Genomic DNA, 27,131 nt, shown 5'->3' on the forward strand with positions numbered 1-27,131 from the left:
TCGCGATACAGATTCAGAATAAGATTAAGCTTATATACATGGTAATACTGTAAATGGTTTTGAACTAAACACTTAATTTCAGAATCTATAAGTGACAGTTGAAAAGGTCAAGAAGTCAATTCTCGAATCAAATACAAATGAACAAGTGTTATTGTTATTAATCTGTCTTTTCATATTTTTCTTGTGTAATACTAGATATGAAACATATACTTATATAGTAGATCTAGTAAATAATCTATTGAACAAAAGACACACAAATGAATGACAACTTTCAATATCAATTTAGAATAAGTTACACTAGAGCCAAATAATGAAACAGTTTCGTCCTTCTATGTCTCCCCAGTGATGTATGGAAAGCGATAGATATACATTTATCCTTATATTTTATAAGCACACCTTAATGTTACAGAATACATAGATGCTACTTATACATGTAAGGATGTATGGCAATTTGGAAATAATATATAATATAATAATTTATAGTTATTCATTGATGCATTAAAATCAAATATCAAACGATTTACATGTAATATTAAAGAAGAGTGGATAACTGAACAAACAACGAAAAACAGACCATAATAACATTGTTCTGTTTTATTTATTTGAAACAAACTGTTTTCCTTTTTTAACCTGTGCCGCCATGAAATTGACAACGCCTGCAATACGTTTTCTTTTGTCTCGACTAGCAATACCATTGATTATTTGGAACTACTTTTTGTACTCTTATAAACATATTTATAGATTGTGTACCAATAACACATTAGAAGATCTGATAATATATTTATGGAAGTATTAAAATGGTATTGGCATTTTGACTAGGTGTGTACTTTACATGGTTATTTTTGTAAACATGATCATAAAGTTGATCGGCGATAACCGTATTCTGTGTGACGACGATATACTCCCCATTACATCTAATACTCCTGATGTACATTTTCATAACTGATAAAATAGATACACTATGCATCAGCTAACGCCTCTCATATCTAAAAAAACTACATATAGGGATGAACAAGAAATAATAAATTCACCATGTGAAATCACCCAATCATAAAAATAAGAGGAAGAATTGCATTGCTTTTGGATTTCATTTATGATGTCATTGTATTTTTATTTGGGTCTATCATTTCAATAATAAAAGAGTTAAATTATACTAAAAATCAAAGTTTCTATCAGTATGAAAAAGTCTTTTGCAAACAAACATGACAATCTTGTGTTAAGTGTTAATAATGGGTAGTATGATGGCTTATTCAAACTTTAGAGGTACCTGACACTAATATCAACTGAAAAGAACATTTCAATCGATACGGTTCCTAACAACTAAGGATTTACTTAATAACAGTAAGCACAAATCTGCTTTTTAAAAATGAAGGAAAAGGACCAAAACAAAGATAAAAGCAAACCAAATCAAAAACAAAAAGACAGAAGACAAATCTCAATAAGAATAAACTCAAATCCGCTATTTAGAAATGAAGAAAATGGAACAAAACAAATAAAACAATTAGACCAATGTAATGAAAATAGTGTTTTACTACATAAAGGTAAACTTCTGCTCTACGTGAAGTTGTAGCTGTATTATTTTCATAAATCGTTTGGTAAGAATAAACGATATAGGAAATGATTTCAACATCAGCCTATTTTAAAACGTCTATCTACGCATATAATTATGGACTAATTTTGGGATCAAGGCTTACCCCTATAATGACATTTACATATCTTTGCAACCAATACAAATCCAAATTATGCTCGGATATTAGTGTTCATTGCCATATTTTAATAAATAGAACAACACTACACATGATGGGGTTGGGGCAAGGGAGGAGGGGGTGAGTCAAAAAGACATTGTTTGTCATATGTATAGCTATTTCGTTCATTCAGGGATCACCAACGATATATAGGGCAGATAAAATTATATTATCTGTATATATTATATGATTGAATCATACATACGAGAGTTCTTCTCCTAGTTTAGAAGTTTTCGGTATCTGAATGTACTTTCTCTTCAAAGTAGTACTTGAAGTGATGAATAATTCAAGCAACAGGAACACAACCACCACGATACTAGTATTAAGATACAGATATAATTAGTGAAAGTGAGAAAAAGACTGGATCCTGATTTTCTAACATATCACCATGATTTGTGCCAGAATCTGTACAGTACAGGGACATTCAAATACGAATTATGATAACCTTATCCTGACTAATTTCTTTCTCGAAATTTAGATTTCATTTAAGGTGATGGATTTTACCTGAGGCACATAAGTAACATTTTCGATATAAATTCAAAATTTATTTATACAGAGCCGTATCATGAATCAAACTTCATGATACATCTATTTCCATCCTACCAGGATCAGTGATACTTAGGACCTGAAGTGTTGAAATATAGGAGATAATTGATTAAAAACAAAATTGGTCGAAGGTCAGTCTTGATTGGGCGGAATATGATTAAATTAATTTCATGATTTTCAAACATAGGACGATTTCAAATCAATGTCCATATTCTATTTCGATTTACCATTTAGTTAATTAAAACATGGCATGCAATTGGCGCCAAAGCTCAGGGACAAATTCCAACAGCAGTGTCTACCACATTCAATTTCAAATGATAGCATCTCTCAATCTACAATTAGACGACACTTTCACATAACTCCAAGACTTTAAATCCATACCGTAGATTTACATTGATGAGATCTGAAATTTTCGAAGACCTTGTTAGAACTGATTATATTTGGATTAGTCTAGTCATATAATTGAAGTGGATAAAACATTTCTTTGTTGCATATGTAACGTTTAAGTAAAAGTTTGTTGTAATTGTTGACAAGTTTGTTGGTATATAAAGGTCTTTGACTTATTGTAAAATATTTTAAAATGTCCCATTGGGTTCTCTTGAGAAGCTTACGTTGTCTTCTTCCTAATACATACATACTTTCATGTAAATGTATGGCAATACAGGAAATTTGAAGTCGGCCGATAAACGTACGTTGAATTAATAGATAATGGTCATTAGCACTGATCATCTGATACAACATATCAATAAGATATAGAGGATGAATACTATGATATGTTCCTTTGCAAGAGCATGCAGCATTTGCTCTTAATTCACAGATATTCGGTCATTTGATCAAGTAAATTGGTTTTGCAATTGAAAACATTATTCTTTAGAATACTCCAATTTCATCATGACGTTTTAATTAACTCTATTCTAAGCCATAGAGACAATACAATAAATGTGATGCCACATTTCTCATTTCACCTCTTTCGTCAGATAGGAGATCATTCATAAATCAGAACTAAGCATTTTCTCTCATCTAAGGTCCATCTGATTAATTTCGATAAGTTAACACATGATACAGCATATTTTTATGTGGAAAAAATTGAAACTCCTTTGATAAAACAGTTCTTTTTACCTTGAAAAACATAGTAGTGATAAAAAAAAATCTTCCGTTGTGACATCACATTTATCCAAAGTCATTAAAAGGGTATTTTCTCTCACAGAGGTTGCATATTGGGAACCATCTGTCTTTATATGATTTATGTAAGGGAGAAAATGTTTAACATTTTTCGCTCTCGCATAAAACGGTTAATTTTCGCCCTAAAATCAACGTATTCTCGTCAAATTCATTGGAAATGAATATCATAAAAATATTCTCTAAACAGGTTAATATTTTGAGTACTGAAATTCTATTGTTACAAACTAGCAAAACTTTCTCCGAATTATATATTGATGTCATTTATTTTGTCTTTAAATCTCCAATAAGTTATGTTTAATGTATCCTATATCGATATAAGCTACAGATGTAAATATCGTAAATGTTTAATAAGTTGTGACTTTCAGAATGAGAAACCATAGAATCCATGAGATGTTTTATTGAAATATAAGAGCTCTACCATGTGTCAATATGATCTGTTTTGACGCTTTAAGCAGAAAAATATTAAAACAAAAAGGTGAAAAAGGATATTTCCCTTGTCAAAACTCATCATGGAATATGTTGTTTTACAACTGTGTTTCAAACAATCATAGATATATATATATATAGCTATTGTGAACGTGCAAATTTTAGCTGTATTTGAGATTTTTTCGTGCTAAAATTATTGCGCTAAAATATTAATGAGCTAATTACAATTTCCTTTGTTGTTTACACATGCCCAATTCATCATCACACCCATTTTCCAAAAAATGATAAAGCGCTAAACTCCGATTGTGCCTGATTAAGTACGTTTACAGAATGTGTCACAATGCAGTCTTTTTACAAGCATCTTATTAAATTGCATATAGATAAGCGTTGCCTTTTACAAACAGAGGTGTTTAAAACATTATTATTGCTAAAATATGTTTTAGCCTCCATGATACATCTCATCCAGGCAGAAATCCTCTTCTGATCACCAACTAACGAGACGAAAACAAAATTTAAGAAATTTTGCAGTTGCACCTATATGATACCAGATTAAAAACTGAACGTGTTCCCTGAAAAAAAACTAACAACAGCTGTAGGTGAATGAGTTCATAAAGCTGGCACGCTCTTTTCCTGTAAACAAATGACGTCATAATATATCACATGATCTGCCCCCATTTGCATGTTTTAACACGATATATATCAATCGTGCTGTAATAATGTCGTCTTACAGCTTAATAAAGAAAATCAAAACAGAATCTGGTCGCTGTTAATTTTGTTACTGGTAAGCAATGCTCAGATCAAGCTATAAAATTCATCTTCTTTCATAAAAGTTTAAAACTCAATCCACATAAAGCGCAATTTTCTTAAAGGTTAGAATGTCGTCTCGAAACATGGTCCCTCACAGGTGGAAGCGAAGACAATGAATTCCCCAAGAAACTTCCATTTAGCGAAACCTTCCTACGCTTTTGTCTGTTATTATCATGGTATAATTGTCAACTTACACATGCTTGTAGTAGTCATCAATCAGCACCAAAATGACATATAACGAACGGATCATGTTAATACCCCTTTGTAGGGAAGCGTAAGTTCAATATGGGCATGCATCACTAATAGACAGGTTGCCACAGGGAACTCACTTTTGGTGTCGAAGATGAATTGTTGTTCATTAAAAGCACATTAGAGTAAATGGAAATATAAAGTGTTTCACGGAATCTGCATGCCTGGCAATGTTTGGTTTGTCGGGTAAGAGGGAGTGAGAGAGGTACTGCAACATAACCTTCACAACAGTTGGTACCCTTTGCAGGAGGATTTCCCTTTAACATTGTAAGCTCACCTTGAATATTGTAATAATTTATCACAGCAGATTACACATATGATATTTAGGATATCTCACATCTAATTTATACACTGTAAGATATGATAACCGATTGAAGAAACTTATGTGACCCTTTACTTTACTTGTCTTATTTTGTAAACTATAAATCAGATAGACGAAAAATGCATTTTAAGCTAACAAAGCTGTATATGTTGATGGAATAACAACGACACATGGTCATGATAAAGGTTTCATAACGATTCAGTTAACCTATATATCCGTTCAGGTACAAACGTAATGGGATATTAGTACTTTTGCCGAATTCATTAACGGAGGTGTTAAAGGGATTTTTTTAAAGTTAGAGACACAACAGAGATACAATAAGGCAACTGTGTAACTGCCATGATTTCTGTTATCCATTGGTACTCGAGTTAATTTGAAAAAATAACATATATATGGTTTCTGAAGAGAATTCATATTGGTATTGAATGCCGTAATCAAAATCAAATAAACAGATGCCTCATCTCATTTTTAAAAAAAAAAACACATGAATGTTGAATGAAAAGAAGATGGGATCACGTATATCTACTTTTTTGTAGGGTATTGTCCTATTCAATCATATTGAAATTATAATAACAGAATACTGATCTAATAATTTGCAATATCTTTAAAATACATTGATGCTGCATTGGTATTTTCTCTCTGCCAATAATATTGCATCATCTCAATAATGTTAGAGCGTTGTTTGAAGTAAGGTTACTTTAAAATTGTGTTTTTGGATGATTAAAATTGCCGCGGAATTACCTAAAGCTTGATAAATGAAGAGGGACGCAATTTTCGTGGAAGTCATGATATTGTATACTGTTTGCTTTATCAGAATTGTTTTTAAGGTATCAACATTTTATTCCGTCCTCGAAAATAGCAAAAGAAAAAGCCCCTCAAAAATAGCAACCTTTGCAGTATTGCCTTCATGCTGTCACACAACTTCATGGTGAACTGTGGCGTTTCATCAATTTTACTTATTTAGCAAGAAATATGAAACATTTTTCCAACTGTTTTTATTGCCTCATATTGACGGTCCCTTTAGCTATGTAATATTCCTTTGATATGAAATGTGTGAAGGAGTTTCTTTCTCTCTCTTCTTCTTTCCTTTCCAAAATCATTTTCATTAACTAGACTGTGATGTTAAGAAGTCGATTGTACTACCAGACTATATTGTACGTATATTCGTGAATTTCGATCATTTATGGTTTTGATTCAACGTGATGAAATGCTGTAGCACACATACCTAGATCATATAACTACGTTGAAGTGCTAGAACTTCGGAAGGTACTCTGTACGATTTTTTTTCATTCTTTCGTTGAGAATTTAGACCGAAAAATGTATCTTACTAAATCTTTTCTATGTATATCAAAGTAACAGGTTACCCATTTAGAAGGTATGGAAACTGTTCCAAGTATTTTTGGCGGTGATTGCAAAATTTGATTTGTCTTAATTCTCATTTGTTTGTTTTCACAAACTACTTCAATCGTGCTTAAAACAAACCATGACCTTTCAATTATTGGTTAAATGTCGTATCAAAATGAAATAATGATAAATAAACGTTGTCAACAATAATTAATTTCACAGACATTTTAACAAAACGTACCAAGCACACAGATAAGTGAATGACGATCACTTGAAGCAAATATATGCAGCTCTATAGTTATGAACTGTATATTATAATTAAAACCCAATGCTAACAATTAAAAAGATATACGGGAAAATATTACACACTTTAAAAATAGACATTAAAAAACCACACACACAAACACATGATGCAAAATCGATATGAATGAAAAAGAAAACTCATGAAACATTGCTAAAATCATCGGGAATTTAAAAACCTTAATTGAGTAAACATAGACAAAAGACGTATGATGTCACATGTAGAGTAAAACTAGTATTCTGATAATCAATGTTGAAAAAATCGTTCTGGGTTTTCAAGCATTTCAATTTTGAAAATTGTAGATTTTACAAGAAAGCTGAATCACGCAGCTTTTTTAATAACGCCATTTTTTCACCATTCATTGATTTCTAAATAGAGAGTAAGATGGTGTTACAAATTATTGGTTGTAACAAATCAAAATAGTTAAGGAAAACGTGGAGAAAAGAATTTAAAAACTTAAAATGTGATGAGGTGAGTGTCTCAATGAGTTGGTGTTTTGATAGCTTTAGCAACTATCGAAAACAAATCATCAGACCATTGTCTAGAATATTCATGCCAGTTTCTTTATGTCCTACATTTTCTTCAATGCTATTTAGATAACAACAACATTCTATAAAATGATCATGTTTAGAAGAGAACTCATAAACGTTCCACTGTTAAAGCAGTCATATTAATGTCAATATTAAATTCCAAACATGTTTTGCAAGTAGCGACATCAGATTTTAGAAATTGAAGGAAAACATAATCTTTATTATTTTCTTCAAAAAAGTCCCATTAAAGTGATTTTCAGCTTGGCATAACACTGTTCGTTTTAACATTAATCAATTCTCTCAAATTTGTTAAATCTGTTATGTCAAACTTGTCAGGAGTGTTCTTGTTGTCGTAAACGTATTTTGTTGAAATAACATCGCTATCAGGAATCAAATTGATATAATAGCGTGTGATTAAGTCTCATTGATATGCTTACCAAAAACATTTTCAGTACACACATTACAAAAATATTTCAACATTCAATCAATATTTCGGGTGAATTGTTTTCGATATCAAAAAAGAATCAATATAATTGCCTGTTAATCTCGCTGCAAGTATTATAGTAGAGTATGTCTGTTCAAGACTGCAATTGACTTCCCTTTGTTGTAAAATGATAATAATAAAAAAACATTTCATATAGTATTTCATCTAACACTCCTGTGTCAAGCATAAGTACATTGTATCATAGCATCATTTCTAACATAGTCAAGGTTTCCTACTCGGATTGTTATAAATATACTCGGAAAGCAAATTATGTATGTTAAAGTGCATCTGCAAACTCAGTTGTCTCTAACCTGCTTTCTCAATTTGACTTCTTGATGGGTGCCAAATATGGTGCAGTATACTTTAAAAGTTCCCGAAATGCCTGTATCCGCTTCTGGTGATTTTGCTTAGGGTAGTTGGCTGTGTGCTTTGTTCAACAATGGACATTTCATTCTTGCAATGTTGCATGTTATTATGAAAAATAGAAGACACACTTACTAATTCCCATGCATCAGCATCAGATCTCAAACATCTTCCAGACTAATACAAACTTTATTTGAATATACATCCTGAAGTCTTATATAGCACTTGGTTTGTATGATTTTATTTCCACCGAAAACAAGATAGAAGCACCGCCCCCTTCGAATTTGCACCATCTTGGATTGCATTCTATTGGCGGCCATGTTGGATTCAAACATCTTGGCCTGGTTCATATAAAAATTATTTAAGTCCAATTAATAGAACTAATGAAGAACTTCGGAAAGTGTCTTGTTTAAGGATTGCACAACTGTGTTACAAAATGGTCGTCATAGACGTCGTTACCAACTTAGAACTCAATTGAAATATTGGAACAAGAGCTTTTTAAAAGGTGGTGGCAATGGTAGTCACCGCGCAATTCGGATCTGTCCAAAAATAGTACCATTAACTCATTTTACCGAAGACGAGAAAATGTGATGGAACATTGAAATAGATCGCGAATTAGATGTAACATGTTTTATTTATATGATTTGCATTAATACCAATGTTATTGCCAAAAAAATGTAAATTATTCCTATCAGATCTATAACGAAGAAATGACATGAAGCAAAACCATTACATCATTGACGTAGATTTATTGAGATGAATTTGCAGGTATAAACACAACTGTCACCTTTATTTTGCCATGATAAAAATGATAATCCTCCAATCAAATTACACACTGATGTAATAAATTTCCAAAAGTCAGCATCGTGTCATATACGGACAACAGCTTAGTTACTTAAAGGACCACTTTAAGAGAGGTCTGTTTATCGTATCATTGCTCGTGCTATTACTTATGTAAATACAAATCTGGGAACTTCTAAAATCTTTATTCTTCACGAAAAATTAGAAATGGAGGGAAAGTTTCTCGTAATAGAATTCGACTTGAGGAGCATTACAATTTATTTAAAATTTTGAATAATGTTACTAAAAAGTGAAAAAGCATTTATATCTGAATACATGTCTTATCAAAAGAAACAATATTACACACCAGATAGAAGGGATAGAACACACGTTATCGTTGATGCATATGACTTCTTGATTGTTAGGAAATATTTCATTTTTTTTCATATCGACGTTGAACATATGTATTGATAGTTGGGTGCATTTCTCTCATACTTCGCAATATATTTCGTTTTTTGTCCGAAAAAAGGTAAATCTGTGTTTTCCTTTTACAGGTAACACGCGCTATGACACGACTCACAATGAGGTATCGTCATCATTTTTTGTAGCGTAACCATGTAGCAAACAGATAACGTCATCAGTTTCGACGCATATTTCATTCGATATTTATGATGGATAAGTTTCACAACAAGCTATAGTCTGTTGCTTTTCTTAAGTATGGGCGAAAAATGAATGAATGTGTGTCTATTCCTTGTACAGGGATATCACAACCCGAGTGTAAGAGTTTGACCGGCCAGTCTCTAACACGTGTAAGATATGTGTAAGAGTCTATATGTTAAAGACTTTTTCACTGGAAATGTGATATAATTGTCCAAGGTACAGACTCACATAAGATTCTATTAACTTTCAACTTGTAAACTAGATAAAGAATAACATTATAGCACATGTACTTTGTCTTGAATCCAATTTGCAACTGCTTTCACGAACTGGCATCTTTTCAGGATCTTGATTTGGTAGTTGCGAGAAAATGATTCGTTTATGACCCCTATTTCATCAACGTTACACATTTATTTTACGTTTTGAGTCAAAACCTATTAAACATGATACCTACAAACATCAAGAATGATCGTTAACTTGGAAGTAGTACACAGAGAAAATATATTCATCTGGTCAAATATGGCATCTATGATCAAAGGTGAGTGTTGTCATTTTATATTGAAATATCACAATTAATATAGTGCTGATTTAGACCAAATAATAACAAATCGTAAACTGTCGTTTGATAAATACACAAGTGACAGTATGCATTTACCCATTCGATCAGTTTGAGAAGGATATATCAATTTACAATAACCAATTACTGGTTTATATGGTTTCGACATCGATCAGTGTGTCCATTTAAATTCTTTTGGAGCAATTTCAGTTTTAGTTCTGTATAAGGAAACGGACATTTAATTTTGACATTTTTGACAACTCTTTCAAATATTTCCTCTGCATTTTGCGATACAATATGTTGATATGATATTAGTGGATACTCGAAGGATCATCTTATTAATTTCACATAACAGATGATTAAATTATCAATATCAATACCATTTTCCTTCTGTAAGATGCAATTATACATATTATTTGGCAGCAATCATATATCTACCTGAACAATTTACAGAGTGTTTCCTTTACAGAGACAATTTGTAGACTTGTAATAAAAAGGTAAGAGGACACACAACTGGAGAACCCGGAAATAATCTGTGAAATGTTTATCTAAATGATATTTTCTTCCTACATTTTATGTAATAGGTGACGATGATATTCTCGTTTTTCTGAAATATGATTGATATTCTTTGCATTCAATATTTCCTTTTTAAAACTATCTACGATCAAACTAGGGATAAATAGTTAAACAAGTTAGTGAATGCACGTTGAGAAGAAGAAGACACATCTTAAAATCTCAAATGGTTGTCAGCCGACACATTTTGCTTGTTAACTGGTGATAAACAGGCAGCCTATTTAGAAGTGTATGTAAACCAGACGAATCAATATAGGATAAAAAAAGGGCTCTGTTTATTTATATTTTTAAAACGCTTAAATTAATCATCGTTGAATTAGTATAAGAAATAATTACTTGATAACAATTCCCTTCTGCGTTCAGATTATAATATCAAAGACGATCATTAATATTTGCCTTTGGTAGAAACTTTCCAAAGTTTATTTGCTAGCGAGTTGCAATATTGGTACAGTTAAATCTTTTACTCAATGTGCTGACAATATTTAAAATACATAGTCATAAATCATTGAAACTAAATGGATACCCCCAAAGATTTATTTGTTGGCAATTCCTCAAAGATACTATAAAATTACTTATCGTTTCTATTTGTTGATATACGTATTTGGCATAAACAAAGGCATAAACAGTAAACAATACAATTCTAAAGAATATGTTGTTTAGTGTATTTCTAGTACATGTTAACATATATTTACAGTCGCTTTGTTCCTTTTTAGGTCGTTGTCTTAGGGTTCTGGTATCTTTTAGATTAGAAACATGCTTCTTGTAATGTAATTTTGCTTATGATTTCTTATTTCATACCAGAAGTTTTGCGTTTTGTTATCTCACTTTTTAGCTCTAATGTTATGTTATTTTCTTGCTAAGAAATACCTGGTACCATGTATTTTTTTTTCTAAAATTGCTTTTGAATAGATTGCAATATTAACGCAGAAGGTATGCATTTGTTCGCATACGTGCAAAACAAGATCAAAATTGACATTCGAGTAAAATATATACGATTTTCACCAGGGAACCATTAAAATGTCCGTATAATAGGGTTCGAGCAAATGACAGGAGATTACTCTCGAGACGTCGAAAACATTGTGGCAGGACTTTTGATTGCATGTCAAGATTACAAGTCACGCTTATAAGTTATGACCTCACAATCGATTTGATGTTACTGAAATGACAATATTATGACTTCCATTACAATCGATATTGGTAAAGTATTGGTAATAAACTTATATTTGAATAGACATTTTCTATTGATTTATCTTTGTTATCAAGACACGTGGAAGTTAAGCATTTAGTATTAAAAAGCAGTTACGTACAGTGAAATTTGTATATATAGTGGATCTTTGTAACAACTACTGATAATATTGCGATAATAAATCTAATCTTTCGTGCATTAGCTATTGTTAAAGTAAAAAGAGACATTAATTTTTCAGATAATAACTCAGATGTAAAGTCGTCATCGTTATGGATACTTAGAAAAATTTGTCAAAGAAATTACTCTAGGTCAATAATTTATGGGATGTGAGTGTATAATTTACATATGCTAGATATATATTCATAATTAGATAAGAAACTGAACCAAAAGTATTAGAAAGACATTATAAAGGACAATTCAACTAAGCAAAAGCACAGCAGCATATATATATTTCACCCGATGTTTCACTAAAAATTTCAATAACCAGATAGTCCTTGATTTTTAAAAATGAGCTTTTCATTTTCGTGAGAAAACAAGTTCACCGATTTATCCATTTGTTGCGTTTTCCGTTTTCAATATGCAAAAAAAATATTAGCTTTAAAGAAGCTTTTATAACGAAGACGTGAGGTTAGAGATAAACATTTCAGTTTTCAATGTTTACAAATGTGTATATGTGTTAACACTTTCATCATCAACAAGCATGTATTTGAAATATGTTAAATTGTGTTCCATCCAAAGCGAATGATGGCTCGAATAAAGAAATACTACAAAACATATTTTTTAACATTTACAGTAATACATTCAATGGTATCTCACAGCAAAGTTTCTAAGACTTGATATCCCAATATTGTTTTGCAAATGGACTTTCTTCAAGTTAAATGTTAAGCAAAACTTTTTATTTTACATAGCATGTGACATGTAGGCTTTTGATATATTGTTTAATTAAGAGTCACTGTATTCCCATGTTTATAACTGCAATTTTAAAAATCAGACAGCTCGTGAGCAAGCACTCTTCTGAAAACCTTGAATGATTTAGATAACAATTCTACTGTTTTCATATAATTATCATCATTGCTATGTTTGAAGACTTAGTCACATTATGCTATACAAAACATAATTTGGAAAACTAACTACTCATACAATCGGATCTGAATCATTCACGAAGTATATACCATGATTTGTAGTCAGCGATGATAAGTTATTTGATTGTCTTCAAATTATGTTAGCTATCATATAATAAAAAATGAAAATGATGTACCTACGTAATCATGTTAAAATATTAATATTTGTTATCTAGATTAAGTTAAATGTTCCAATATCAATCTGCGGAAATTAAAACTCCATGTTCAGAAATACAAATGATAATTCATTGTATATGTGTACGTACACTATGTAGGAAAACTTAATTTTTTTGTTAATATGATTTTAGAACAATTCAGTGGAAAGTTTGCTTGTCTACCAATCATATTCTAGTCCAATTTATGAAAATAATCTAATCAACATACATTACATATGCATTTTACTAAAGTGAAATGTTTGTAATTAATTTAATAACAAAACAGAATTAGTATTTGTTCGATTAATATGTTGTATTGAATAGTGTGTGTTCTTTCGTGGAACTAGTATTGCTTTCGTTTATTTGGACTTAGACACTGAAAGACGACGAGACATTGAACAAATAACATCATCATTGATTCGCCTCACAATCATGATTTAAAGATTTGAAAACAAAAATAACACTTAAGAATCCAATAAACATACCACAGTAAATATTCAATCAGTAGGCTATGAATAGACAGCTGCATTATTGTGATATCATGTTTCTTGTCTTAACAAGCTTAGGTTTTTCATTCCTAATGCCAACTGTATCAAAATCGTGACAAATAGTGCCATATAGCATAGTGACGAATACATAATAAACAATTAATGTTATAGATTAATAATTTGAAAATAACTAACAATGATTCGGAAACAGATGAATCCTCTATTCAAGAACTAGATCTGCGCCAAGGTCCATTGTTGGCATTCCAAAAAGACAAGACCAAATCTATTGTGTCAACAAAATCTCCTTAAACTAGCATGGACGGAAGCCAAAAATGTATAATTTTACCTAAGATTTTACTTTTTCACTTTTATAAAGATTTTGTACAATCAAACTGGTGGCAGGTAGTCAACTTTTAAATGTGCCAACATCGAGATATTTAAGACATCTTAAAATCAAACATATTTTGTTTCACTGAACAACTTTTCCAACATGAAAATATCTACTAGAAAAGTTGATACGTTTGTGGTTATGCCAATAAATGTGTTATTTGGAAGCATTTGTTTAATCATAGCATCACATACGTGAAAACAATTCTTGATTGATTAATAACACAAAGCAGCAGCCAAATGGATATCGGATTGGAATTGTAAAAGGTGTTTGGTATTGAAAATAGTAAATACTGTCGCTGTTTTTCACATGTGATATCATTTAACAATTTTATTTCATAAATGGCAGCATGACTTTATATAACATCATAAACATCTGGATACAAGCTGTTAAATATGTAAAACTCACAGACGTATTATGTTTTCATGTATTTTAAGTAACCATTTTTCTTCGACTGAATTTTTTACTTTGGATTGAATATATTCTTTATTATGATTTGAAATACAAATGCATGATAATTTTCTTGCTACATGATAAATGTTTTGCATGTTTCGTCAACTTAATTTTTACTGTTGATTTTATTAAATTTTATCGTCATCGGAAATATGATAGATTTCTTGCTAAATGATAAATGTTTTCCATATAAAAGTTTATATACATTGTAATAAAAGAAGTATATAAAATTACACACAGACAAACAGACAACGGGAATACACCACAGAATTCCTTACATTTATAAACAATAGTATACATAGTACCCGGTAATTGATATGTTGATTATATTAAGATGGAAACACCTCTAGTGAACTCTATGTTTGCATATCCTTTCTTTTTTTTCTTTCTTGCAAGCAATCGTCAAAAACTTATTCAATCGAATCAATTAAGTAAAATCGTAGCATGAACACCATTTTGATTACAAAAACTTGTCCAATTCTATCACAATTTAATTGAAAATAAGAAAAGAAATGTTGTAAAATCTAATATTGAAAGCATGCAAATTACATTAACAAAGAACAACATACTATGCGCCTGTTGGAATATTTGGGATATTTTATCAATACCAAATTTCTTTTACGCGCTATGTGATAGCAATTATCGGCAACACTCGCGGTATGACAAGCCTTCAACGCATGTGTCACTCCGATTTCAATAAATACCTATATTCAGTTGCAGTCAGCACCGATATCATATAACATTTTAACTTGTGTGAATTTTAAAATAATAACAATTCGTATAACTATAATTGCTTGTTATTTGTATAATTCGTTTATCATAATTTCATACTTGATATGTAAATGTATCTTTTCTTATCTCATGCTATTTTAAAGATAATGTTTTCCCCTTCATGATAACGAAAAACATTGTGTACAGAAATTGTTTGCATTGTGTCGAACAAATCACAAAATCGTAACTTAGATATTTTCTTTTTGTCAATATCATTTTATTATTTATAGGTAAGTTTACACAATTTACATATTTCATATGATTTCTTACTATACCCACAACTAACAATTAAATAAAACCAACATAATTAAAACATAGTTAAATAAATTTTAAATGTTCTTTGTCTGTCGACACTACAAGGAAATTTAAATATTTAGCGTCATCAAAGGTTCCATTTGTTTTATTTGATCTAAACATACAACACATCCGCTTTATTTTATATCATGTTTGGTTTATGTTATAACACACATACATAGTTATATATAGGAAATGATATAATGAAAATAATATTACATTCTGTGTAGAAATATAAAAGACATATTACCTATAATTTTCATGAAACAATAACAAGTTTATAGCACGTAAAATGTTTTATTTCTATATATCATACTATGTAAATACACGAAATGATAGAAGCAGAGTTGGAAATACTGTTGATTCAATTTATGCAATTATCATTGGTGTCATATTGAGCTCTCTGAATGATTAAATCAGCTATTTATAATCATCTGTAACAATAATATTTGTATGTTCTTTATTTTGTTTTGTCACCTTGCTTTATTTAATTATTGAAATTATTTGACCTATTGTAAAAACAAAGTTTAAATCAAACTGATAAATTTCGAAAGATTAATTGATAAAACAATGATGGAGAATAAGAAAGAATTTGCTTTAGAGAAGAACAATACACACAACTGGAAATTGAATTCAAAGATTGGTCTGGTTTTACAAGAAATTTATCGATAACTTATTTCCATAAGAATTGTATCTGAATCTTACCAATACAACCTCTTACAGGATCATTTGCCCATATGTCCTGGTAACATATATTTTTTCTAATTACAAGTATTCGAGAAAATCAATATTTACACGTACATATTTCTTGATTATCATTCCTATATGATGCATATTTTAAACAGTATTTCATCTACAAGATTTCTACTGGCATTTGATTGCTTAATAATCTGACGCTTTATACCTACACGGCATTAGACATCACAGAAAAAATGAACACAAAATAATCTCAATATGATTGAAACATAAATCAAATTATATTCAATATTATTGTCAAACCAAAAGAGGTAATTACCTAAAGTTAATTGTTTAGTGTTGGACAATGGCGTTCCCACGTTTGTTCCAAGCTTATCTGTGTTGTTTTATCAGTCATTTCCCCCTGAGCGCGGGTCCGCATACAAACCCTCATATTAATGTCCTCCCTGCTTCAGGTAAAATTGGTTAAGGCACCTGCCAAATATAAACAAACACGTCAATCAATTAACATGCAAATTTATTCTTTTAACTTAAAGAACATAAGAATATTTGATTTTAAGATAAAGATAATAATCCTTGTAATTAAAAGGTTTACGTGTATCTACAGTGAATTAGGTTAATTAGAAATGATATTTTCTTGTGGGAGGTATTATGTATATAATTGTTTATACTGTATTTTAGATTGCTAATATCTGAAGCTTCAAGTAGAATTAAACGTCAGATTACCATTATTACCGAAAAAAGTTTCGCTATAATTAGTGAGAATACAGTATATTATGAAAACAAACAAATCACGTTTAATTTTAGCATTATTTAGTTCTCTGGTACTATATAGCCCATAACAGTGCTCTGAAGCTTGAGTTTTACAATCCTTATGGTAATTTAAAAACAAATATTGAAACATTTTCTGATATTTTCAACGTAACATTATTAATCTAACTATATCGTTCATTTTTTGGAAAATGGAAATAACTGAAGTATAACCAAATTCAAAACTACTTTATTTAACAAATGTAAACATTAAAAGCCTGTCACTTCATTGTCACAATACAATGTCATGTCATTAGATATCGATAACGTTTTATATTTCAATAAACATTACTAAATTATACATAGCGTAACCTGTGACTGAAGGTAATTAAATTAGGTCTGTATTATAGCTAGGATATGACCAGTACAGACTACACTAACGAACACATACTCTGAAAACAGCTTAAGACGAGGTGGGAAGGCGTTGAAAACAAAGAAGGTGGGATGGGGGCCATCATATATCGATACCTTGTACAGATGACACGAGAAATGGCTCGTCTGAACTTCTGGTCGATCCAAACTTGGCAGCCCCAGTTACATATTCCTCATCCCCCTAAATCCTCCGCTAATTCCACAGTCTGTACAGTGTCAAACCAAGAAAATAATGGAAAAAATAAAAGTTCCAGCTATTTTATATAGAAGCTTGGAGATATGACTGGCTTTCTCATCGGTTCGCAGATGTGGGATAGTTTTCGTGCCGGTCCGCCGGCATCGCTTACTCTTGGTGATGGAAGCTCACGTAACAATCAAATTACATGAATCCGAGTGTGCCCTGGCATGACAGCGTTGCGGAGTCGCATTGTTCCGCTTCAGCCTCCCAAACGAGCTTTGGATCGTTGTAACAACAAGACACCTCGCTCTCCGAGTCTTTGAGCAGTTTCTATGTGGCACGGACACGGGCTACGACGCGAGACCAAAAGGGCTTGACGCAACGTCAACATTCGTGAAATACACGCGATATACTTTACGCCAATACGATAACCATTTGTCCAAGGAAAACCAAGGCCTACATTGACAAATCTAGAAATAGCTTGACGATATTTTGTACAGACGTCGGAGAATTTCTTGTTATGTAACTTATTTCTAAAACCAAAAGAGATAAATATTTAGATAACAGACCTAGTTGATACAGTGTTGATTTATTTATGATGGGGCTATATATATTCCCAGAAAACGCCACAATGGCCATTTAGGGGCATTTTGTCATGCCATGAGATAGGGTTTGCTACCAAAGATAAATGGGCATGAATTTGTAAAGTTGTGAGAGGAAGAAATCGTAAATGAGTTTGGTAGCTGGCCGAGTGCACGTTCGTTAGCTCGGAACCACTCGCAGTGATCCGTGGGAGGTACCGTGGCCGAACGAGATTGACGTGTGGGGAGGCGCGCTCCAATCACAGGCCTAGAACGGAGGGGCACGGAGCCGGGGGCCCGTCCACAGGCCCATGGCTCATCGTCAGTAGACCCAAAAGTCACAGCCAAATATCATTGACACACATATACGCCAAGAGGTGCTCTTACGGTATGTGACGGAAAAGTTACCTGTGGATAGACAAGGCTTGCCGGACAATTATTTTCCATTAGGTGAAAAAAGATATTCGTATTGGAGAAACAAATATTTCAATCTGGAGACACTACAAATCCAAGCCGTTTGCATGGGTAAGTTCGCGATGGTCGTATATAAGCTTATCTTGAAAAATTATAAAGTGTCCTATTTCTTAAAAAAAGGAATATGTACACATATCCGTATTTTGGCTTACTATCAAACAGCACAGGTGTCCAAGCTAGGTTAGAAACGTTAAGATATGGGATGGGGAGGGAGATCGGCGGTCAAATATGATACACAAGTCATACTCTTTCCAGATGTTAAAAGCGGGATCCTCTAGCCGAAAATCAACAAACCTAGCTCAGTCCATGTCACTGAGAAAATAAATTTTCCAAAACAAAATTACTTCTTAATTTCATTCCTGTAACAAATAGTACTGATGTATTGCAGCTGTTGTAAAGTAAAACGAGGACTTTTGTTAGGAAATGGCGAAACGAAACTATCGACGGGTTTGTACATTTAAGTATCCGTACACATAATATAAGTACCTTATTATATCTATTATATACGTGTAATGGTTGGACATAAACATCCAAAAACTCGAAAATATCGGTATCAAAGTCAAAGTGCCATGCTGTGATACAATTTAAAGTTTAAAATGTTTGTAAGTTATATACGGATTAAAGAATGCTAATTGCATGAATGAATCTGCTACAAAGCGATATTAAACGAAGATAAAAGATCCATACAGTTGTAAGTGAAAATAAATTGTATCTGAGAGAACTGATGGAAACAAGTGATCAAGCTGTGGTCAAGGGGTATACTTCGGCCAATTACTGACCGCTGGGAGCTCAGTAGTATCCCTGTAGGGACGGCTAGACTGATAACGCACTCGAGTAATTAGAAGTGACGGCAAATTAATACTTTCTCACATCGACTCCGAGAGAAGGTGATATCAACTCTTGCCTCCTCTACCAGTATCAAACATATTGGATATCGCGTGACAATGTAAGACATAAACTGAACGATCTTGGCTTAGATAATTACAATTTATTGGATAAACATCAACATGTACAAGTGTATAAAATGCAGAGTTTATCAGTGGAGAAAGTCCTCTGGTCTTATCTATATGGACGAACTTCACAAGGAACGTGCACCCGTAGGCACCCTGTATAATTCTGTAATTTAGATATCTTCAAATATATCATAATGACCAAGATGGTTACGAATTTTAAGGTAACTACTTAATTATATTTTTCATGATAATATGTCGTCTACGCTTGTTAGAAAATATGAAAAACCCGACATCATGGGTTATTGATATCAAAACAAAACAATAACTGGTGTGTTTTGTTAACCTAACTTTGTAACGGTAGCTAAGTAAATATTTTACATAAATTACGAGGATATATTTCTAGAGCTGGAATTCCAGTTATTAATATTAGTTTAACTAATATTAGTATTATTTGTATTTGGGTTTTTTTTTTTTCAAATCTTAGCATTTTTCTGTAAAATCGAATGTATGCTAAATTGAATAAAAGCGAAGAAAGATATCTATATGCACAGTAAATGCTAACATACAAAGACATTTTTTTTAATTTAAAGAAGTACAAGTGTACTCATTATACCAGTAACGTCACTACTAAAATAACAATTATTTCTTAAAGCATTATTGTTTGTCAAGTAATATTTTTGTGTAGTTTCATCATTGGCCCAAATCTCCAAATTAGAAAAAACAATTTTGTATTATAAATCTTGTGTTTACTGACATTTTCACTTACTGTATTAAATATTCATTGTTAAGTTATATTTGTAAACCGTTTGAAAAAGAAATATATATGTTTTCAATAAAAATGTTAAGTTAAATAACTGATTCAAAACAATTTCTTGTTTCTTTTACTTGATTTGAAATTACTCGCATATGTTTTAATTTATTATCTTAATTATTTTACAATCATGAAATCACATGCTCAAAAGATATATATTAATGTGTTTATATTTCAGAAAAAAAAATCAATATTAAAGAAAATACCTTATTTTATAGATGATAAAGAGTTGTTTAAACAAATATGTTAAATAAATTCACGTTTTCGATCAACATTTACCAAGGATGGTCAATGTTTTTAGGATACAAACTGTAAAAGTAATAAAAACATTTTTTTAAAGACATTTAATAATTACAGCACAAAAACGTGTCATTTATTTACGTTTCAACGGCCTTGAAGTAGGTAAATCAAATTTCAGAAAATCGATAAATCTAAAGAAAGAAGGTGAGATTTTCAGAACAAAATGGATAACTCGTAAATGATATATATTTTGAAGAGCTACTGAAACGACCAGCAAACGTCAGTAGATTGAAATGAAACTAAATATATCAGACTGAGCTAGATAAGAACACGGTGAACATTCCATTGAGTTTTATCAATGCCAGAACCTTTCTCTAGATTAAAAGAATTTTTAATCCCACAAAATAGGGAGAACAGAAACTGCCCGGCAGATTAAACAAATCCATAATTGCTAGGAAGGGAGAAGGAAATAAAAAAAGTTATGTGAATGATGCAAGAAGATAAAGGGATGGTAGGGCCAACATATGTGAAACCTTGGGTGCATCAAGTAGTTAGATAATGGGGTAATTTGACCATGGTGCATGAGTGTTGCTGTATCGCTGTCAGACGGAAGGCAATGTCGCCTAGGTCACACTGTTACACACGGGCTACATCACTGTGCTGCACTCACGAATTAGCTTGTGCACATTTTCTAAACCAGACATATTTTCGCTAGATTGATGAATAGTTCGTCGTTTTAGATGTACATGCCCAATAAGGATTATTTAAAAACTCACAAATGTTAAATCTGGCCTTTAAGTATGAAGTTTTTATAGCTATCGTTTTTTTTCTTCCATACTCTATCCTAACCACGCTTCAATAGGCTGTTCTCTATGTAGCTGATGATTATCTACTCTACCATGTATGCTGCACACGGGTACATCTTTCTGAAAGTCACTACCAGTTCTGAGTGGCATTCTGCCACAAATGTCAACTTCTTTGTTGTGATTTTGCCCCTCCATATAGAACCCTTTTCCCCATGTATAGAATACAGTTCCTTGCCAGCATATCTAAGTTTTATGTCCCCCAGTGTACGTGAGTTCTACCAGACAGTGGGACTGTAGTCTCGTCGACAAAATGGCAACCCATCCACAGGTTTCACAAATAATTCAAATAAATGATTTACTAGGAATAATCAGTTTTCTTCAACATCAAACAAATGTCTGCTTTATCTCCATCTGTATTATCAGTCACCTGCCAACAGTACTTCCTCATATTTCCTTGTATCTGTTTTCTGAACAGTATTGTTAGGAAAACATATGCAAAATCTCAATATAATTCATCATATGACATTTAGGAGAGTGTCCATTTTTTGTATATTTCAAAATGTTAAAATAATAATCAATGTAAATGATTTTATGTAAAACATAATTAATTATGCCATTTTATCAACAACTTGATACAAAGAAAATACTCTCTATGTATAAGAATGGTTATATATGTTCAGCAAAACCATAAACTCTATCGTAGTCTAACTTTCTTCGTGTAGTAAACATGATATAAATAATAAATGATCACAAAGTAAACAGAAATATATTGAAATATGTAAAAGTTTCTAAATTTTAAAACCTTTACTTTAGTGTGTAAAACAAAAAACAATCAATAACGTAGAATTAGATTCATAACAATTAACTTCCTTTCTGTTCCACTAATGGTGTGAAATTAATTCGAAAATTTCTGCAGATAGCAGAGCTTAATTATAATGGTGCTTATATTAAGATTATCATGTATATTATTTTATGAGAAGAAAGGGGAGAAATCTCTGTTCAAGACAGTACTAAATACGAGTGGATATGATTATAAAAACTTTTATAATATCTTTTTATGATATAGCTAACCAACCTAACTTTCAAAATGATATTTGTATCCAATCCGTTTATTGTGATATATTATTCAATCAATATTATACATATGTTTAGAGTAACTTTACATATGATTAATAATTATTGTACTAGTTTATAAAACCAATTTAAATACATATTAAACACATATTTGTGTATACCTATGTATAATGAATGTACTAAAAATTATCTAAATATGCATAATTCATCCACTGCTTCTCGTCTAACTGATATAAAATGTTTCCAAAGTGTAAAAAATTAATTACTAGAGTACAGTTCAAACAAACTAAAATAATTGTACAAATGATTTAGGTTTTCAATTGTAATGCAAGAAATATTAACAAATGATGAATAACCCGTGTTACAATATTTATGTAACTAAATTTATATCACTTAACTCTGACAACGAAGCAATCAAACGAAAAGATGAGCAAAGTATTTAAGGTAATGTTAGGTTCGTAATAGATTTCAAAAATAGCATTATATCAAAATTACTAGAAAGGTAACAATGATAGTATAAATACAAGGTAAATGTTAGGATAAAAACACGTAACGGAGATGAAAGGAAGACAGATTGTGACCATATTTACACGTTTCGTGATAAAATACTGATGTAAATATTACAGAAATGTCACGGCGGTATAATTTTGATAATGATTGAGAGGACAACATGCATATGACATAACGCGTGATATTGAATCCAGGCTTATTGTACCAAGACTATATTCTATAAACCATCTAATGTCAATAGACTAAGAAAGATGTCAAATGGCTCCTAGTTATCTATGGGATATTTTATTATACAAATACTCCAACGACAATAACAGTTTAATTAAAGAAGGTATATTCATATCGAGAAGGACTTTAAAGTCATAATTGGGAATATGTTTATTATTTTTCTTATTATCAGTTTTGGTGGACTATGTTAAGGATAGTTTAAGCAATAAAAATCATTTGTTTCTAATAAATAGGATGATTAGTTTATATATTTTTTTTTTCAATTTGAAACAAACAATTCCGTGGGAAAAACCCAGATGAATGTACAAGTAACAGATTTGAATCTTATCTAAAGCAGATCTTAAATGGTTCTGTTCTAATTGGTATAATCATTGCTGATAAAAAGTTTTAATTCTTGTGAAATACAGTAGTTGCAAAAATAATGTATGATTATAATAAGGTACAAAATTACCCCACAGTAAAACATATCAACAACAACTTTTTATGTATTTTTTAACAAGTGAAATAAATGCTGATTTACCAGTAGTATTTAACGGAGCTGTTGACTTAGCTTAAATAACTACCGCAACACTAGACATGCTATTGTACAACTTAGAAAAAGATACAAGATGCGAATAACGTTACTTCCGAGTAGACAACCTATCTAAGAAATTTATGAAAAATAACCATTTATATGTTAACTAGATGTAAATACATAACCAACTATGGATCAATCTTATGTTCAAAATATTTTATATAAAAAAATCAATAAGGATATTTTAAACTATAATAAAATCACTATATTTAATTCTCTTTTAACTACATTTTGTCAATCAAGATTGTTATTCTACATCTCAATGAAAATCCTTGAACATCGTAACATTATTGATAAATAAATCAGCATCCTTCTTATGTAAGTGATACCAGACATTGACCTAAGCATAGGGTTACACTTGTATGCAAGCACTTTGTTAATTTGACTATAAAACTGCACATACATATCTATGGTGTACTGAAAATATGTGACTTCTTCCTTCATACCGTGGTCTGACTTAGTGCAAGGAAGAATCTTGTACCCAGAAACACTAATGATGTGCTAAATTAATGCTTTAAGATAAGTTTAAGATATAATGTAATGCCACATATCATATATCCCCCTTGAACACAATTATGTATTCGTTGCTTATATATTTCTATAAATACTTTATTTTTTCATTTCAGAGCAATCGACTTTCGGCGAAGTAAACCAGCTAGGAGGCGTGTTCGTCAATGGACGTCCCCTTCCTAACGCCATTCGTCTGAGGATTGTAGAACTGGCTCAGCTCGGAGTGAGACCTTGTGACATCAGTCGACAACTCAGGGTGTCGCATGGATGTGTCAGTAAGATACTAGCTCGATATAACGAGACGGGGTCCATTTTACCAGGGGCCATTGGTGGTAGCAAGCCCCGGGTCACTACCCCAAATGTCGTGAAACATATTAAAGTATATAAGGAAAGAGATCCAGGAATATTCGCCTGGGAAATTCGAGACAAATTACTGGCGGATGGTGTATGTGACAAATATAATGTACCTTCAGTAAGTTCGATTAGTCGTATTCTCAGGAACAAGATTGGCGGTGGCCCTACCCCACAGAATCCCAGCCCCACGTACGAAAGTAAGAGCCAAGTTGTGCCATGCACTGCTGCACCAACACCTATCTATAATCAGTTTTATCCTTACTCGTGTCCACCGCCCTCCATGCCGGCTGTTCCAACTGCTCAAATGGCCCCACAGCACCACACATTGGCGCCCCTTGGGGCAACCCGGCCACCTCAGGCCTCAAGCAACTGTGTAACTCCTTGTATGATGCGAGCCTGGGCAGCATCTTCACATTCCGTCAATGACATTCTTGGTTTCCGGGGCAGCGTCCCCCAGGGTATGGGTCAACCCATACAGGCGGAAAATGGACCTAGTATAGGTCAGAACTATAATATGAACTACTACAGTATGAAGCCAACTGTATCACCGATGTACCTGCAAAGTTGAGACCGGATGTTACATGAATAGATGACATATTCATAGATTTTTATATGGATTTTTGAAGAAATACTCTGTAAACCTTGACAAAAGTGCCAATTCTTTTCGTATCCGTCCATGGAGGAATCATACCCTTCATCAACTACTCAGGAAGTTTCTATTTCTATAATTTACAACGACAAATAATGCGGAAATGCTTCCGGAATCGTAATGCGCATAATCGATCTTGGTCCAGTGGACGTTTAGGATCTGTGTTTTGGTGTATTATTTTTCCTCGCCTCAATATTAGACATAGGGAGTAGAAAAGGCAGGAAATTACACCAATATGTGTTTTATTCTATAAATTTGATCACATCAGCCAGAAACGCATGTTACTTGTCAGCATACATGCTTACAAATTCACAACTTTGTAAGATGAAAGTTGTCCATCAAAACTTTTAAGAGCGATTTATACAGATATATAATTTCATCTCACAAAATAATTCAATTTCTGCTGGTTTATCTTCGATATGGCTTGAAATATGTACTCAGGTTCTATTTAACATGATTTATTCAATATTCTTTAAAAGCTTGCGAACCTCTTTTTTAAATTTCCCAAAAGACGAAATGTACTTGTAAAAACTACCTGTAGGACAGGTGATGATTAGAAATAACATATTGTGTCTATTTGGGGGGAAACATACAATAAAAAAAAACACAAATGAAATGTTTGAAAATGTTTACATCGATTTAACTGATATTTGTTTTTCGATTTCAAAACCATTTTGTCTCTCTAACCGTATTGCTTGTGAAGAATGAATCTGTGAATAAATGTATATTGATTGAAATAAAAACTTAATATTTTAAAACTTTATTTTGGTCTTTTTTCCCCGTTATTTTCTTTTATTTTTTTAACATTTGCCTAGTGATATCACCGAAGAATCGTTGTATGCCATGACAAACTATTGATAAATCACAATTAACATCGATAACTGGTACTACTGGTGCTCAACCCTCGGGCATGATGTAACTGTAAATATTATATTTTAAAGTTCTCTTTTTCGTTACTTTAGACCATTTGTGCAATATAACGAAAACATTCGAATAAACTGTATTAAAGAGAAATAATATCTATTAACTAACTAAATAGAATAATAGACATTTAGACGAATAACAAGACAATGTATATTATAAATAAACTTCAGTTTTTTCAGATATGAAATATATTCCTATCTGTTATATTTTATAGCCATTCATCATGTCTGTTGTCCAGCGACGTCAATCATAATACACTACTACAGACAATATATATGGCATTGTATTAGTGATCATCTACAGTCTATCACCAGATAAATCTAATAAGATTTGAAGCGACATTTAATAACAGTAAATACAGGAGACGTACAGTCTTATCTCCATCAATATGCCAACACGCGTTGGTGATTCTCGCGCCATGACATATATAAGATATACATATCCTCACCTAGGTGTAGACTTGTGGTAGTTTATACATGTATACAGCCGATAATGGCTGAGAAACACATGGACCGGAACTACGCTGATACTGATGTACATTTAATTGTCTAGATTACGTGTTTTAATGTAAAACAAAAATCAAAGAACTTTATATTATTAAGGTGGAAAGTTCCGTCACTTTTCCTTTGTGCATAAGCCTTGAAAAGAATTCTTTCTTTCGTACTT

General features: G+C 31.8%; 1 protein-coding gene across 1 annotated transcript in view; it reads left to right on the plus strand.

Moving 5' to 3' along the window:
• The window catches only part of LOC132560965 (paired box protein Pax-1-like), a 44,647-nt gene extending 19,187 nt beyond the window's left edge, over window positions 1–25,460 (plus strand). The window contains exons 2-3 of the mRNA XM_060225672.1: window positions 19,550–19,566; window positions 24,655–25,460. Coding sequence (XP_060081655.1) covers window positions 19,550–19,566; window positions 24,655–25,460 — 823 coding nt within the window. The remainder of the gene's footprint in view (window positions 1–19,549; window positions 19,567–24,654) is intronic.
• The last annotated feature ends 1,671 nt before the right edge of the window (window positions 25,461–27,131 follow it).

The sequence above is a fragment of the Ylistrum balloti genome, unplaced genomic scaffold, assembly GCF_031769215.1.
Source record: "Ylistrum balloti isolate Yb309-2 unplaced genomic scaffold, AGI_CSIRO_Ybal_v1 Utg371132, whole genome shotgun sequence".
NCBI classification, from domain to species: Eukaryota; Metazoa; Mollusca; class Bivalvia; order Pectinida; family Pectinidae; genus Ylistrum; species Ylistrum balloti.